This window comes from Zerene cesonia, chromosome 1, assembly GCF_012273895.1.
Source record: "Zerene cesonia ecotype Mississippi chromosome 1, Zerene_cesonia_1.1, whole genome shotgun sequence".
NCBI lineage: Eukaryota > Metazoa > Arthropoda > Insecta > Lepidoptera > Pieridae > Zerene > Zerene cesonia.
The window spans coordinates 4,035,319-4,053,791 of record NC_052102.1 but is presented as its reverse complement, the minus strand read 5'-3'; the positions used below and the strand labels follow the sequence as shown (position 1 = coordinate 4,053,791).

At 31.3% G+C, this 18,473-nt stretch overlaps 1 protein-coding gene across 1 annotated transcript; it reads left to right on the top strand.

Moving 5' to 3' along the window:
* Positions 1-1,532: 1,532 nt before the first annotated feature.
* On the top strand, positions 1,533-17,771 carry LOC119840692 (large neutral amino acids transporter small subunit 2). The gene is made up of 7 exons (XM_038367402.1): positions 1,533-2,018; positions 5,672-5,970; positions 9,382-9,507; positions 10,196-10,337; positions 13,637-13,760; positions 14,905-15,105; positions 15,396-17,771. The coding sequence occupies exons 1-7, from the start codon at positions 1,876-1,878 to the stop codon at positions 15,801-15,803; spliced, it is 1,443 nt and encodes a 480-aa protein (XP_038223330.1). The 5' UTR covers positions 1,533-1,875; the 3' UTR covers positions 15,804-17,771.
* The last annotated feature ends 702 nt before the right edge of the window (positions 17,772-18,473 follow it).

The window sequence follows — 18,473 nt, the reverse complement described above, 5'->3', positions numbered from 1 at the left end:
CCAGAGATTGTCGTGTACAAAAAACAGACCAACAGACACAATTCTTTTTGGATTCGCCCTTTTTTTCTCTTCAACTATTGTTTTCTCACATTATGTTCAATAAGTGTACAGAAATAGTTTTCTTTACTGTTTTATTACATGTATATAGTTTATACTGTTATATTACATAGTTACTCTACTATGCAATCAAACAAATTAATATTTCTTTATTCGTTTATTAGCAAATTAGTACAATTTAATGTCTTACTGAAGTTACGTTAAGACTTAGAAAACATGACATAATGTGTACATGAGTTAAATGCTGATGTATATTATAATAAACCGCATTATATGCTTGAACTTTAGAGCAAATAAAATTAAAGTTGTGTTTAATACCTTAACGTTCGTTTCATATCATTGTCTCTGTAAAAGTAATCCTACTATCCTATCCTACTAATATTATGAATGCGAAAGTTTGTAAGGATATGTGTGTTTGTTGCTCTTTCACGCAAAAACTACTGAACGAATTGCAATTAAATTTGATACGTAGACAGCTGGACAACTGGAATAACATATAAGCAACTTTTTATTCCTACGGGACACGGGCGCAGCTAGTAAATAATAATACAAAACAGGAATAACATCATGTTTTAATAGTGGCTGTACTATTGCAATGTATTTAAACTTGGATCCACTGTCACATCTGATGGACAATACGTGGCTGGATACAGTTGAGAGTTAGATAAAAAAAGGATTGAAAGTAAATAAATAAGTTTTAATGTTTTGGATCAAACTAAAGTACTGTTAAATCGCTCCATTGCGACATTGGAGAAAGACAAATAAATAAACTTTCATATTTTTCATAATTTTAGTAAGGAAATACCTAAGGATAGTATGGATATAATTTTTGAAAAAACTTTTGAGTTATTGAGGAACCCTCACTTCATTGGTATTGTTTGTTGAACAGACGACTGGAATATGATGCAACATTACAGTTAAATTACGTAATTTTATATACAACGATTTTCGAGTTAAAGTGATACTAGATTTTTGTTTTATTATAACCTTCTTAAAATATGTTCAATTTAATAAAGCTTAGTCATAAAATAAGTACCTACATCTTAAAGTATAATTTATAATAATAATATTTCCTATTCTCCTTGTTCTACTTAGCATATCTAGCAGTTGCATGACAAATAAAGTAGTTGGTAACCTGAGTATCCGGACATGAATATTTTTAATTACACAAATGTAATAATATTTAAAATTTTGAAATGATTATCTGCATTTTTGTAGCTATGTACCCTTATCACGTTTAATCATGCTTAACATTAGCATAATAAGATAATAATGTATAAATATTAGAGCAAAAATGTAGATACCACAAGTATTTAAACAATGTGTTATTTGAAGATCGAATTAAAAGAAAACTTTTTCGTATTATTTTTATCGTGTCTAAGCTTTTATAGACCTCGTGACCTTCATGCCGTCTCTTTCATTTCAATAGGCTCGAGGCTATCAACGTCCTTTTTGCGTGCGGGCTTTCCATCGGTGACTACAGGGTGTTTAGTGTTCACTGTTCGCTAACGTAGCACTCGTGTGCCAGTCTCCAGTTAGCGGCTGCACATGCGCCGAGCGTCCGCTTACCTGATATATGTTTGACGTGTTGTTGAATTTCTACTCATTTGACGTCAGATCGCGCCAGTCGATTCTTGTTTTGTAGATCGTAAAAATGTTTACGAAAAGTGAAATAGTCGTGTAAAAGTTTTAGTGGAACATTGACGACAATGCTTAGAGTGTTGAATTAAAAATTGGGTAATAACATAAAATCGCACAAATTTGTCACACGGCCACGTGCGTAGTGTTTGCCGGCGTCTGTGATTGATTTTTTGCGGTATGGGCGAAGAAATAAAAGGCGAGGAAGGAAATGTGACTTTGAAACGTAAAATAACACTATTTAATGGTGTTGGGATTATAATTGGCACGATTATAGGATCTGGAATTTTTATATCGCCTACTGGAGTTTTCTTATATACCGGGTAAGTTGATATTATGATGAGTTTCCCGCCTTTTTAAATGTCAAATAAGTATCTATAATAATATTTGGTTACTTTAAATATGCTTACTAAGATCTATGGTATATTATTTAAATACAGTATGTCGATTAAGACATTTCGTAGTAAAATGTTCGTAGTGTATTGAACTTTTTAAAGTTATATTTTACATATCAAGAAAAGTTATAATTTTACATTTATAGTTTAGGTGCAATATACGTTTATCATTAGAACTTGTAAGGACATTCCTAAGTAATAAATGTATTTGATAATAATAGTAGTATGCGTAATAGCATTATAGTAGCGCCATTCATATGATACAGCGTGCAAGTCATATGCGAGTTACCTACTAATCCAATTGTATTTGTAGGCAACAATGTGGATGTGATTTTCTTAACAGAATATTTTAATGCGCCACACAATTCTATGTTACATTGTTTAAAATGTAATAAAATTATAAATAGAGGTCGATTATTCAAAACAGGAATTTTTTTAGATTTGTACGGAAACTACTTATACCTGTGACTTTAGGGTTGTATTTATCAAAAATTTAAAAATAAAATGAGATAGCTACCAAACCACATAACTTTGTATGATTATCATAGTAATATAAGGAAATATCGTTTTGAGTTACTTGTAAAATTTGTTTCATATAAGTTAGTTTATGAGGAAATCGTCCAAATAAACAATTAAATTAAAGCCCAATTTTTATGTGCACAATTATTTTATATGTATCCTTAGAGATAACATAGAAAACTTAAATCATATTCTAAGCAACTTCTGGAACGTATAATGTATCGCGAATTATATTTAATGGAGTATTCAGTATCTTTAAATTACGCCAATTAATTTAATCGGAGCAGTAACATGCCCCGTCTCCTCGGTTGGTCAAGGCGTTGTTGTTTTAGATATCTTGTTTCGTTTGTGTTCTATTTGGTCTCTAGTAGATAGTCATCATAACAACGAACCTTTATTTCTCTCTATTTTTCCGGTTTTAGATCAAGATTTTTTGTGATGTATTTATAGAGATTTAATACTATCAAGGTTACTCAACCTAAGGACTTTATATGAATTTTTAATATGAGTATAGTCATATATTTTGTTATATGTATACACCTACATCTGTCAAAAATCGTTGTATATTTCATCTTGTATTTTTTTCGTAGAAAAGTATATGACGAGTACAAACTTACAGTCCAGGCGATTTGTTATAACCTAAAATGTTTAAATATAGAACTGACATCGATTTGAATGCTACTTTTTGTGGAGAATAGGGACGACAACAAGTTTAACATGTTATTACAACAAAATTGTACCTTTCTATTTTATCACATATTGGGTTCTATAATTAATAAACATTATTAAATATTTATGTTAGTATACATATATAGATCATCGATGTGTACCTAAACGATCATAATTAGCTAGTTAATTTCTGCTATTTCACATTTCACAATTAATTCATTTATAAATGAACTATCCGCTCGTCCCAGTTTCGCCCGGAATGACCCGGTTTAAAAACAAAACAAAATATAACCAATGACACTCAAAGATAATGTGGCCTTCTATTGATAAAATAAATTTTAAATCGGTTCAGTAGACCCAGAGATTACTCCCTAAAACGTCACGACCTGACTATCTCACAAATCTTGCCTCTTTATAATATTTATATAAGTGTATATTTATAGAAAGGGTGTGAAACCATGCAAATGGCCATAAAAAATGTTGAACCCAATCGGTTCAGTCGTTTAGAAGTTATGTGAAAGAGGGGAGTAGGGAAGGATAATTATTACGAAACGTTGTCATATTTGTCGTTTGACCATAAGAATAAAGCATTTTCCGGCTCTAAAAAGTAGCCTACGTTCATCACATAATGATGGCTTCTAATCGTAAAATAATTTTTCAAATCGGACCATTAGTTTTGGAGCCTATTCAATACAAACAAAAGAAATTTAGTAGGTCAGGAAATGTCACTATTCTTTTTATTTTTCTTTACTTATTTCGTTTTTTATGGGCCTAACACGTAGTAACTATTAAGTAGTCTATGGCTTTCCACCACCTGTGGACTTTTCCAGTCGTAACATAATAGATTTTTTTTTAAGCTTTTGTTTAATTAATTAACTATCGTTGTTGTGTATAATTATTATAGCTTATGAATACAAAATCACTTGGTCTACGAAGTAACAATCGAGTGGTGAACGCACTCGCGATTCACTTAGCAACAGTGTCAAGGCTGTAATTAAAACCACCAATAAACTCAGTCTTTCTATTGCAAGAGTAAGGGAAAATATATTAAGTCATACTTCAGGCCTCATGTAACTTGACAATTTTTTTTTATCTAAATCGAGGTGAAACTGATAAAATACTCGCCGGTGACACGCATACTAATTCCTTGATAATAATATGAATATAGATACGAGTATAATGGATAAAATTTCGTTTAGCCCTCCCGCCGTAACACCTCCGTTTCAAATTACATACTGAAAAATTTCCTTGATAAACATTATTTTGGGTAGTTTGAAATTTTATTGTTTTTTTTTATTATTGATTATAAAAATAGTACTTATCTAGCCAATTTTTTTTTAATGTCGAAGTCACGTTTCGGCACGGAATTGGGCCAACTAGCTACTGGAATGTACCACACACCCCACAGAAAACCGGCGTGTATAGTATCATGCTTCTGATTTTCGTATGGTGAGAGGGGGAGCTGAAGGCTCGTTTCCTTTCCTCACCCTTACCAGTCCATACCTTCTTTCCAGCTGTCAATCCTTTTCTTATTATTTCCTTCTAAGAAGCGGACAACGGACAGGCACTGCCTCTCCAAATGTTCATGGGCGGTGGTGATCGTCTACCATCAGGCGAACCACTAACTCAGTTGCCCGCTCATGGCAAAAAGGTGTTTATTTTACCTGGAATCTATAATTCCACTTTCTTGATAGACTAAAGAGGATCATCACAAATATTTCCTATAGTTAAAGGTTACCTATAACTTTGTCTTGAAGTCGAGTACGTAATAATAATTAATAATTACGAGTATGTATGTAAAATTGTGATTACTTTGTAATCGTTTGCATTTATTGACATTTGCCCTAATCTAGGAAATATTGTCGCATGTTACTAAATAAATCAATAATTACACTCTTCCGAGATAACGAAACATAATATTGTGCTAATAGTAACTACTTTTAGGTTACTGAGTAAAGTTCTTATGGTAATTAAGGTTGAGTGAGGCATATTTGCAGGAAAGTAGAACATGCCCCTGAACCGATAGAAGGTAGTACAGTTACAACGCGGTTACATTCAAACCGGCTCCGTATCAGGTAATTGATACGGTACTTGTATTTTCGACAATGTTATCTTATCTCTTCTCAAAGCAATTTGTCTAAACTAATATTATAAGAGGATAGAGGAGGATCTTTCTTTTGTATGTATGTATGTAAGGTTTCCAAACAAAAAGTAACGGAAAGATTAAAAAAAATGTTTTTCCATAAAAAGCTGCATCTTCACTGACTGAAGTGGACCGCCAGTTTTCGTTTTATATTGCACCTGCTATTAGCCATTTGAATTTTGTGTAACTGACCTGTATAATGTTTTATTTTAACCTTATATTGTTTTATTTGAATCGTGTATTCTTTCAGATCCGTAGCCGCTTCGCTAATAATATGGCTTGTGAGTGGTCTTCTATCAACATTGGGCGCCTTGTGCTATGCAGAACTAGGGACTTCCATCGCGAGGTCGGGCGGTGACTATGCGTACATTTACACGGCCTTCGGGCCGTTGCCTGCGTTTTTGAGAATGTGGATCGCTTTACTTATTATAAGACCAACGACACAAGCGATTGTGGCTCTCACTTTTGGCCACTACGTTGTTAAACCATTCTTCCCGGAATGTGAACCGCCTGCGAATGCAGTGAAGCTTTTGGCTGCAGTTTGTTTGTGTGAGTACTTATAATTTATATTTTTATGTAATTAATAATAATTCCGATGCTATTGTGCTAGTTTTGTACATTTCCTAAAGTACAAATTAACACTAATGGCGCCTTATTTTTAACTACGCAGAAATTTCATAAAAACCAATTATTATTTAGGTAGGTATATAATTTCGAACCATGCAAGTCTCCGTTTAGAAAAATCCAATAAATAAATAAAGAAATTTGCATACTGACTTGTAAGGTTTGAGATAGGATCTGTCTCAAATCTCAATGTTTGCACTTTGCATTAAGCACATCCCTTCATATGGCGTCAACGCGGCGCCATCACTATGATTCTAATTTACAAACTTGTAGTTGCTGCATCATTAAGACAGAGTTAACGACATAATGATATTATGTCGTTAACTCTGGATTGTATTTAATGTATATGCACAATAATAAGAAACAACTTAGCTTTAAGCATAGTTTTAGAGTCATTAAGCTAAGCAACATCATTCATCGTATGTGCGTCAATTACCTAAAAACGACTGCTTATTTTCACCAAATTTGATGTAGTGATTCTAAATAAGATTTTTGCTGATATAAATATGTAACGAGATACCTACGGCCCTAAAGTCTTAAAAAATGTTGTACAGCCTATTCTTCGAAATTCAACAAAGTACACATTTCGCAGAGCACAAGCGAGAAGCCGCGGGCGTTAACTCAATAAAATAAATAACAAGCAACGTCAAGCAAAACGTCTTTTGATAATTTTGCCAAAGTTCTAACGGTACAATAAAATAACCATTAATAAAATTAAGAGAGGATTATATCAACCAAACCATGATAAATTTAAAAACATGCGTGATACGTGATTTTATCTATAAATTATGTCTTTGTGTTTGTATCACAGCATAGGTACGTGGTTATTATTATGTTTGTGATATTAGAGAATTTAACTATTGATGCTTCAAATTAAATTATATATACCTACATTTAAAATAAAGCTTTAACTAAATATATCAAATTAAATCAAAATACTTTATTGTGCACCAAATCATACAGAAATAAATTCTATAAATAAACTCTATAAAAGCACAACAGGCGGTAAATATAGCTATAAAATATAAATCATTTAATAAAAATTATCAATATAACAAATTCATACATATATAATTTACAGTTTTTCACTAAAAAGCGATTGAACTGTAGGCATAGGAAGACTTTAAATACAACAAAACAATGATTTCGCATTATTTACAATGAAGCAGTTATTTAAATTTACACACGTCGCATACATTGCTCGCCCCCAGATATTCGGTTAGCGAAAGCAATTTTATGCCTGTGAGAAAATGGGGAGAGTCCGACAAACACTGATTGATCCGCCACAATGTCATTGTTTTTGTGTTTATTGATAAGGATATATGTTTATACATATTACATATATGTATACGTTAAATTCATTACGTGGCAGACTTATGCAATTCTGTTTAATTAATTGTGTTTACTGTCAATACTATAGGAATGTTATTGAATTGTTTTTAAAGCAGAGAAAATTTATATTCATAAATATTAAATTATCATAATATCCATAGCGTGGGTGGCGCATAATGAATCACATAAACATATATAATATAACTACTATAATATAAACTGTTGAATACTGGAGACTCAACGTTAACAGAAGTAACTAATGAACATGAGGATAATGTTATATCTAACCATATTTGACTCATAATGTTTGTTCTGAGTTGGGAAGTAAATAAATTGGTATATGTATAATAGGAATTTTAAAATTTGCGAATTATTTTAACCGCAATTGTTCTCAAATTTAATTTTCCAAACGCTCTCCAGATATGCTATTTGCTTTTTTTCTTTCTTTCAAAATAAATCCTACTTCCTACTTGCTATCCTACTATCCTTATTCCTACTAATATTATAAATGCGAAAGTTTGTAAGGATGTGTGTGTTTGTTGCTCTTTCGCGCAAAAACTACTGAACGGATTGGAATTAAATTTGGTACGTAGACAGCTGGACAACTGGAATAACATAAAAGCAACTTTTTATCCGGATATTCCTACGGGATACGGACTTACGCGGGTGAAACCGCGGGGCGCAGGTAGTTATTAATAAAATTGACTTCCAGTGTACACTTTTTCGAACTAAATAGAACTTAAATCGGTTTTTAATTTGCCGAATATATTGTTAACCACACACTAATAAAATAAATACAGACGATAGAATCTCCTCCTTGTTCCTTTTGTAGGACGGTTAATGAAATCTTTTAAAAGGTAGACGTTAAGCCGACGCGATTAGGATGCAAATTGTAGATTATGTAGATATTGTTTGAGCAGTTAGTTGGTTGCTTACGCTTAAGCGAATACCAGTTATACTCATTAGTATTCATACGAGATGTTTCGTAACAAATTCACCGAGTAAACTTACCAATTATGATTCGGCATGCTCAAACTTAAGCACATCGTCCATTAAAAACAATTTAACATACCTGTAAAATAATTAAATTGTTTTTTTTTTGGTCACGATAATTTTCGTTTTATTATATCGTGGGCAAAGGCCCATTGCGTACCGAACCGTGATCGATTCCGACATTTAATAACAAAGTGGAATGTATTAAGAAACGAAAAGCTGCCAGAACCAGAAAGTTTTATCAGTAAAAGTGGTTAAAGTCCATGCTATTCAATATTTAATTCCAAAAACTGCCTTACCATTTTCGCATGCAATGAATCCTTATACACATCTTTACACGAATCACATTACAAATATTAATTAAACGATAGAAAGCCTTATCATTAAAATGTTCATTAGAAACATACAACTAACCCCGAAACTTAACTGAACCTGATATTGTTTTTTTTATTTATTACCTCAGACCTTTCGACTGGGTGAACAATTTTTGGTAATTTTCTTTTTATTCAAAAGCCTCACGTGTGATTCCATTTATATAGGGTTAAGTTTCTGTTAAAAATTTTATAATTTTTTTAACTATTTATATACAAAGAATAAATTGTCAGTAAAATTTAATTTAGAATACGAGGATAGATATCGCGCATATAGATGAAAGAAAGGAAAACTTAAATAGTTCAGCAAGTCTTCAATTCTACTATTAAACTGCATCTTCGGGGAATAGGCGGAAACTTCCACTTAACCTAATTCCCGATCATCTAAAGGAACAGTTTCCCGCTCGCATCATAACAGCTTTAGCGTAAAGTGGATTGTTGACTATTATTACCAAGTTCTCATCCTCCATCAACAATCTATTTACTTTAGAAAGCGTAATTTAAAGTGAAAGCGAATGCTTAAAGTAACTTGGCAGATAATAAATGTCTCTCAGATATCCATGATTTATTTACCACGTTATGATTGATGTGTGGATCATATAATTATACGATTACTTGAACTTTTCCACGATTTCTCCAGGTATATTAACAGCTATCAACTGCATCAGTGTGCGATGGACGATGCGTATACAAGATGTCTTCACGGCTTCGAAGCTTCTTGCTTTAGTAATCATCATCATATCTGGACTGTACTATATTGGAATAGGTGAGTAACATTAAGGAAAAGTATTAGTTTCGGTCACATGTCTCAAGATACCTTATGGTATAAGTTGTAGCGTTGATATAATATACAGATAGGTACCTAGGTTAAATATAAATTTGTACGAATCCAATTCTTTTAATTGATATTCTAGAAGATAACCACATAATTTAGATTATTGGTAAATTAAACTTGTATTGATAAGTTTATCGATTTTGGCATGTTAGATAAAAGATTTATAAATATAAAAAAAATCGTTGTAATAATTTATCAATTTGTGCGGACCTTTGATTTTATTAACTATTTTGTTTTACGTTAATAGCATAATATTGCTCATATTTATTTACTATTTGGTGGTGAAAGCACGTTGAAGTTTTATCGCTATTCGCAAATAATGGATTATTTTGTATTTATTCCTATTCTATAACTGTTCTATAAAAAAGATGATTTGAAATACTCTCATTCACCATTACCTACACGGTTTGCAGGTATAAAATAATTGTATAAAAGAATTCATTTGTATATCACATAATTCATTTGTAAAAACATATAAGATTCAGTATGCGTATTGAAAAACAAACTAATATTGTATGATTTTTTTTAATCCAACATTTTAGTTGGTGATAGAACATAGATAAATAAAATAAGCATGCATAATGTACAGCATACAAATATACGTATTTTATTGAAACAGGTCACACCGAAAACTTTAAGGACGCGTTTGCTGGCGAATATGGTGCTGGAAAAGTGGCTGTTGCTTTCTATTCTGGACTTTTCGCTTTTGGCGGTTGGAATTATTTGAATTTTGTCACTGAAGAGCTGCAGGATCCATATAAGTGAGTTATGTTATGTTATCTACTTATTACCGAACCAAAATTAATAATGATTTAATCAATCTTGTTTTAAAGTACGATTTGTATATAGAAAATTTGAACAGATTTTGGTTGTTTCGTTGCATTATGCTCCATGTAGACCACAGAAATTGTTGGATCATTTGAACCATTAAAATGCTCTGGTAGTTCAAATGACACTTCAGTTTTAAGTATAATTATTTCATATGTGTAATTCAAAGAGATATAAAAATACAGTTTTTCTTTTCTTAAAAAGCGAATATCCAGTTCAACTAACTTTCGTAGATTCGACCCATTATTGCCACAATATGCAAAAACAAATAAAATAAGAACCCTTGCTTCCAACTTGTTCCCTTCAGGGGATAAACCAGTGCACAGAGTTAAGAATATATTTTCATTTTCCTTATAATGAACATATTTTACGTACCTATAAGAAACCTGTTTTCCGTGAGTTCAATCACAATCTGTCAATTCAGAAAGCTATAAAAGAGTTTGTGTGTTCTTGAAACGGAACTTCACTATGTGTGTTATTTAAACACTTAAATTAATTATCGCGAGTCCAATTCCGCGTATTTAATTCACGCGCTTGTGTCAAATAGCGTTGTTGAAACATTACCGGATATTTTTCCAGAGCATTTATCTCAATGAAACGATCTGAACAGTAAGAATGGATTATTTATTGTAGCAAAGTCAAGGTTGTCGACCGCAAATTTATATTGTATTGAAAATATAGTATAGCAATTGATAATGCTCATATTATTGTCTTCGATTTAATATATTATACCGAACACACATAACATTTTAAGATAGAGGACTACCGCTACTAGCTACATACATACATACATACAACTACGTACTAACGTATGTGATAAAAATAATTTCAATCATTTAATAGTGATTATCTAGCCTACGAATTTTTAATTAAATTGGGATATTTATCGCAGCTAGCGATACCAATAATCTACGTTTCTAATAATATATCATGCAAATTCAAGCAATTAACAAGTTATTTTTTTACTTCAAAATGAATACATTGATAGTGATGATGTATTGTCATTTTATGAAGAAAATAAGGTTTGTAGGTTAAAATACAATGAATCACGTACGTAACGTAGAAAAAAAAAATTAATAAACAATGGGAAAATGAATTTTGATAGAAAATATGTATTTACCATAAACGAAACGAATTAACATTAATCCTTGGTTAGACATGAACAGCTGTATACAGTACGAAGTGAATGTTAACGACGATATAAAAAAATATCGAACAATGCGACCTTTATAAGTTTATTACTTTTTGTTCACTGTAATTGTATATTAAGCTCTTATTGACTATTTAATAGAGTTGTATATTTAATAAATACTTCGTAGTTAGTCGAGTTCACGGAGAATATCGAAAAGCTTAATTTTTAGTTTTATAGCATTGAAATACTTTATAAATGAGAAATTTTGAAAGAATAGAAAAAATTTGATCACGAGGCAGGAAAAAAAAATTCTCATCGCCAAAGCTGAGAATGATTCCTGGCCCTTAATGATATTCATATTAAAACTTCCTAATAAGCACCGTTAGTAGGAAGCACGTGATGGCTTTTATAACGCTCGCGCTGTTATCGCGCTATCTTGTATCGTCTATCGTACTTAGATCACGTAAAGGATAAAAAATATACGTCCTTATCTACAATGTTCATTGCATCGTTAATAAAGTAATTAGTTTATAGCACCTACATATCATTAATTTTTGCATGTTTAAGTACCTACATCAGGCATCAGAAATTGATTGAGTTTATTATGAAGTCTTATTATAAAAGTTTATACAATTTTCATTATATGATTTCACTAAATGATTAGTTCCCTCTATTAAAAAATTACCAGTAATTTCAAGCTAGGTACTTTTTTTATATTTTTCGTATTAGATCACGAACCCAGGTTTGTTCACATTAACAGATTTAAGATAAATCCTGATAGAAGTGTGTAAATAGAAAAATCTTCAGGGACCATTAATTGCGTGGGAAGTCGGAGTAAACGTTTAAATCCCTCAAGAGTTTATCAAACATCCTTGAGTTTCGCTCAGAGGCACTAGGGCTTAATTTCCAATGCTTAGGTGTATAGATAAATAATTACTTCGTTATAGTTGCATATTATGTAATTTTTTCTTATAGCTAAATGATCATGTAAAGTTGAAATAAAATTTGAGGAATTTTAATTATGTAAACTATTTTTTGTAACGTAAATTATTGCTATATATATTGCTTGTTATATATTACAAGTCTTATTGTTTTATATTTAGCAAAATTTTATTTAACACAAGAATCTATCAAGAATTTCCAATCTCGTTTTTCAAATAGAGCTCTATTTGTTCTTGTGAGTGGTATTACATGTTTTATTCATTTGAACATTTACTATCTCGCCTCGGCTGTCAGGGTCTTTTATCGCAGACCCATTCAAGCTTCCAATGACCTACTGAAATAATGGCAATGACTTGGATATTATCTTACATTGCATACGTTCATTTAGTCGTATGCCAGGTTTAAGTTACGATAGCCATAATATCAATGGCAACATATTAATTTCATAGGCCATTATCAAATTTTTCGATTAACAGTAATTAATCTATACTAATATTAGAAAGCAGAAGAGTTTGTTGAGAACTAGCGTTACGTTCCTAGGTTAGTCGTGAGTATAATTTTTTACTAATTTAAATTTAATGAAATTTAACAAAAAATTGATTTAGTTATGCCTTTTTAAATCCATTTAGCTACATTCAACCAGTCTACCAGTTAAATAAGTTATATTCCAAGAAGTTAACCGCGGAAACGTTGACGAATTCATTTATAGATACAATCAAGATACAATAGGTAATGGAAAAGTAAGATTGAATACGATAGGCATAATATAGTTATGATGTCATTATGTGTTACGTTGAGTGTACGTTTTTTTAAACATCCGATAACGGTATCTAATTTGTTTTACTACATATATCCAGTTTTCCCACGATAATTTCAAAATACTCTATGGAGTCATATCCGAATTTTAAATATAGAATTGGAAGATCGAATGAAAATGAAAAATAAATACTACATACAATGCAGCAATAATTAAATACCAACGCGATGTTTAGAATTACGTGCCAGTAAGTGGAAAGTTTTATGGTTAGATATACAAGTATTTTTTTAAATATTCAGTTTTAGATTAGACAATAAATTAAAAGCAGCGCTCAGCAAACCTTGTAAAAGTATGTTAGACAATAAAAATGTTAATGAGATATTTCTTTCACGTACTTTCAGGAATTTGCCGCGTGCGATATGGATCGCTATGCCGATGGTGACTATTATCTACGTAATGGCAAACTTGGCCTACTTCGCCGTTGTCTCCAAAATGGAAATGATGTCAAACTCCGCTGTGGCTGTGGTACGTGATTATATGAGATTATCGGAAATAAATCATTTTAATATAATCTTTTAAGGCCGTTTTATTTTGTTGTTATGAAGATAATTCATTTAATCGCCATGCATTTGATATTGATATGATATTACTTATAAGTTTATGAACGTAAGCATACAGAAGTTGTTATGAATACTTTGAAGTCTTAATGTTGCTAGGCGCAACAATCAATTGCAATGATTATTTAGTGCATTTAAGATCAATTTAGTGCTCGGATATCGGCAATACCATATCGGTCATACTATGATATACCAAAATAAACATCTAACATTTATAGCAAAACATTATAAACATTATCTTATATATAAAATTCTCGTGTCACAATGTTAGTCTCTATACTCCTCCGAAACGGCTTGACCGATTCCTCTGAAATTTGGTAAGCATATTGGGTAGGTCTGAGAATCGGCTAACATCTATTTTTCATAACACTAAACGATAAGAGTAAGGCAGAACAGCGTTTGCCGGGTGCAGCTAGTATTTTATAAAAATTTTAATAATTGTTTTCGTTTTACATCCTGGAATTCAAGGTTAAGACTGGATTACAAATAACTTAAAAATAAATAACTAAAGTATAGCGATGACATTGCCAAGGGTGATCTTATATTATTCATTTAATCCGTTGTACCGAATCCGGTCCGGTTTATGATAATTACCCGTCACGTTTTGTTTGCAACTTTTATTAAAATTGTATCCAGTTTTACAACTTCCAGATAAGTTATGTTTAGCTTATCTTTCAGTTACAAAGCCAAATTATATACATGAAATCTATGTCAAAAACGGTCGATGAACATGTTGTGTAACTGGCACTAAATGTAGAGACATATTAGGACTCGATGATATAATATCCTTTAGGGAAATAAAGAAGTGATCTAATAGGAAATGTAGGTAATAATACAATAATTTAGGGAACACAAAAGCACATACTACTAAAACAGAAGTATTATGCTCAATTCTTTATCAATATTATGCAGAGGAAAGATCTTTGTTAGAATTTTACACAAAAATGCTCGATCGATTTTGAAATTTCTTTACATAAAGTTACATCTTAGTTTAGTAACAGCTATTTTTTCTACCCGACGGCTAGGTTCAATAAATTTTATATAATTTTCAGATATTTGGCGACCGTTTATTCGGCGGATGGAGCTGGCTCATCCCAGTTTTCGTAGCACTGTCAACGTTCGGCGGCGTCAACGGAGTGCTGTTCACGTCAGCGCGACTCTTCGCGACGGGCGCGCAAGAGGGACACATGCCTGCTTTCTTCTCGCTCTTTCACATTGATAAACAAACTCCGATTCCGTCGCTGATATTTACGGTGTGTTCGAATTTCGAATTTTTGTGTTCCAATTTCAAATGTGAATCACGATGATCACTTTTGCCTTCTCTATTTTGTGCTACTGCAATGAATATAGCTTTCCGATTGACTTTTTTATATTAGCAATTATGGTATTTTTCGGGTCACTGGTTTAAAAACTGTTACAGTGATCGAAAAACTTTTTTTTTGTTAACATGTATTCGAATTTGTTATACCAAGTAGTCAATACTAAACTATTTCCAAATTCTACTTACATTGGAAAAAATAACATTAATATTCTATATTTCCAGTGTTTCTTCTCATTACTCATGCTGACAACGAGCAACGTGTTCGAGCTAATCAACTATTTCTCCCAAACTCTGTGGTTGTCAGTGGGCGCTTCCGTCGTTGGGATGCTTTGGCTCCGAAGGACCAAACCGGATATGCCTCGACCAATTAAAGTCAATCTGGCGATTCCATATGTTTTCCTCGTTGCTATCGCGTGTCTCGTCTTCATTCCAGCTTTCACTCAACCCAAGGACACAGCTATTGGTCTTGGCATTCTTCTCTCTGGCATCCCGGTTTATTATCTATGCGTGAAATGGCAAAGCAAACCCAACAGCTACCATAGATTCTCTGGTTGTATACTAAGGTTCCTACAGAAGCTCTGCTCGTGCATTTACGTAGACTCGTTAGAAAAATTGTCCAATGGAAATTGAATGGTATCAAACTTATTATAAAACTGTTTAAACGAGCAGACTTCAATACATTATTTATGATACTTAAAACATTATAAAAATCTGCATATTAGTGGCCAAAAGCTTCCACCATTTAAAACAAAATCATTTTTTTCGATGTATGAATAAAGAAAGTTCATCTATGCGTAGTGTAAAGTAGTATTCGTTTAAACAGTTTTATCTTAGAGTGTATGAAAATGACACGTTTATTTATATTGACCACCAATTATTGCTACAAGAATAAATGTAAATGGACCAATATATTGTATCCTATTATATGGTTATGTGCTTTGATATTAAGGACATTACAACGGATTTAAAACGTTATTTATTATAAATAGCCTGTACTCTGTTATTTTTTTTTAATAAAATCTATGAAATACATTATTTTTGAATATTATTTTTTTATGAATAACTTTTATAAACGTTTTTTATTATTGAACATTGTCGTTGAAAAGTTTATTTTTTAGTTATTTTTTTAATATTAGCAAACTTCATTTTACATTCGTTGCAAAGTCTTTCGTGTATGTACTCTGTACTGCTTATGTTAAAGTATTTAACCATTAGATGTTTAGTAAATATAAATAAAATTATAGGTATTGACAAATATATTATACCTATACTGAATAATATAGCTACCTGCCACCTTATTGTAATGTTATATTTATCATCAAAAATGGCTATAATATGCAACTTTCCATAAAGATAAGGATTAGGACAAATAATTTACTTTAAGTAACTGATGGCAATAAATAATATCGCAGTATAGACATTTTTGTTACAAGAAATGGCCATTTATGCGAAAAATTTGTAATAATATAGAAAACTATTGTAATTTATATGACCTTAATGACTGCAAAGCATTTTACGGTACATTTAATAATTTTTCTACAGTAAATAACAGAAAATAATTGCTTTTCACACATTTTTAATAATACATCGCGAGCTTTAGCAAGCGTTTATGGGTAACATATGCTAATATATAGTATTATTATATCAAATTTTACTCAGTACTTACATTATATAATCTTATGATATAAAGAATTTTAATGAATGTAAATGGTGACGTTTTTTATTTTATTAGGAAAATCTTATATCGCGTTTATATTATATGTATTTATTGACTTGTATAACTATCCTAGATACTTTCAGAGGAATGCCTATCTTATCTAAATACTTTATGCATCTATACGTATATCGAAAGAGAGTCTACACTTGAATTTTATTGAATATAATATGTATTAGCGTATTCTGTAGAACACTTTAGAATAATATATATTTTGTAGGGCCGAATATACAAAGGTCATCTATTTACTTATTATACTGTACAATATATCATATCGTGAAAAATATACTATTGTTATTGTCCATTTTTATCAATAGTAGGATGCGATTCTGAGCATTGGACTGAATATTTCATTTTTAATACTCATTTAAATAATGACTCACACAGTATGATATTGTGTGGTCTGCTGAAAATATTTGTAATATGATAGAGAAAAGCTGGTATTATTAGTATATAAAAAAGGTAATAAATGTACTGTGCTTAAATTTCTACAGACCATAGAATAAACAAGATTTAAAATGACCAAGCACCATGCCATTACGATATTCCTTGTAAGTTTAAAATGTTCAACTTGGAATGTGAGAAAGATTACATTTCTACAGAAATCAACTAGTCACAAGGAAAAAGTATCTTAAAAGTATCTCTTATATTTGACAAAGTGCAGAAAATTTTTGGACTCCTGTCTCGTGATGTCAAATAACAGCCAAACAGTACTCTGTTTTCATGTCAATAACAATTGATAAATGCTCCATTTTGTTTTATACATGGTCTATAGAATTTGGGATGTTGACAAATATATCCTACGTGATTTGTCACTGTCAATAAAAAATATTGCAATGAATATGTATGACATGTTATAAAAATAAAGCTGAACTGATAAAATCACTTGTTTAAGTCGTATCGTCGTCAGAAGCCTCTTAGGAAGATCATATCCCTGCAATGAGCAATAATATGAGCTGATGATGGTGACTGTGCCTTGAAATTGTTCTAACATTATAATTTAATTCAAAATCGGTCCAGTAGTTTCTAAGCCTGTTCATTACATACGAAGTTTTCCTCTTTATATTACTCGAATTTTAGTAAGATGGGAAGGATTACAAGTATGTCCACATCCCATACAATACCTACTTGTTTTCAATTTACCCCTCTTGATTTATTAAACCAAGGTTTCGTTGGAATCCGTGGTTGAAGGGAATACAAACGTTTCCCTTTTAAAAATAAAGGTTATTTATAACTTGTAGAATTGATTTCAGAAATCCTCATAAATTCCTGCAATTCTGAAAACAATTCGACACAAATTTTGTTTCTCAGTTATTTAATAAAAAGAATTAATATCAAAATATATACGCTCGTGTTATTGGACTAAATCGGAGAATCTTTATAGAAAACTGACCAATTCGCATAACTGCAACTTTTTAACTTTTTGGTAATATTCAAATATTAAGGAATATAGGTACTAAAAAAATATAATAGGGATTAGGGAGCACGCACTACAGTAATCTACATTTTTTCATATGTCCAGATTGCATTGTCCGAACCATCAGCTGATGAAATTTTAAACAATACTCGCCATCTTGACTCTTAGA

Coding starts and splice junctions, on each gene's coding strand:
- LOC119840692 (XM_038367402.1), top strand. CDS start 1,876: ATGGGCGAAGAAATAAAAGGCGAGGAAGGAAATGTGACTTTGAAACGT. Junction 2,019..5,671: donor GGAGTTTTCTTATATACCGG/GTAAGTTGATAT, acceptor GTATTCTTTCAG/ATCCGTAGCCGCTTCGCTAA. Junction 9,508..10,195: donor ACTGTACTATATTGGAATAG/GTGAGTAACATT, acceptor TTATTGAAACAG/GTCACACCGAAAACTTTAAG.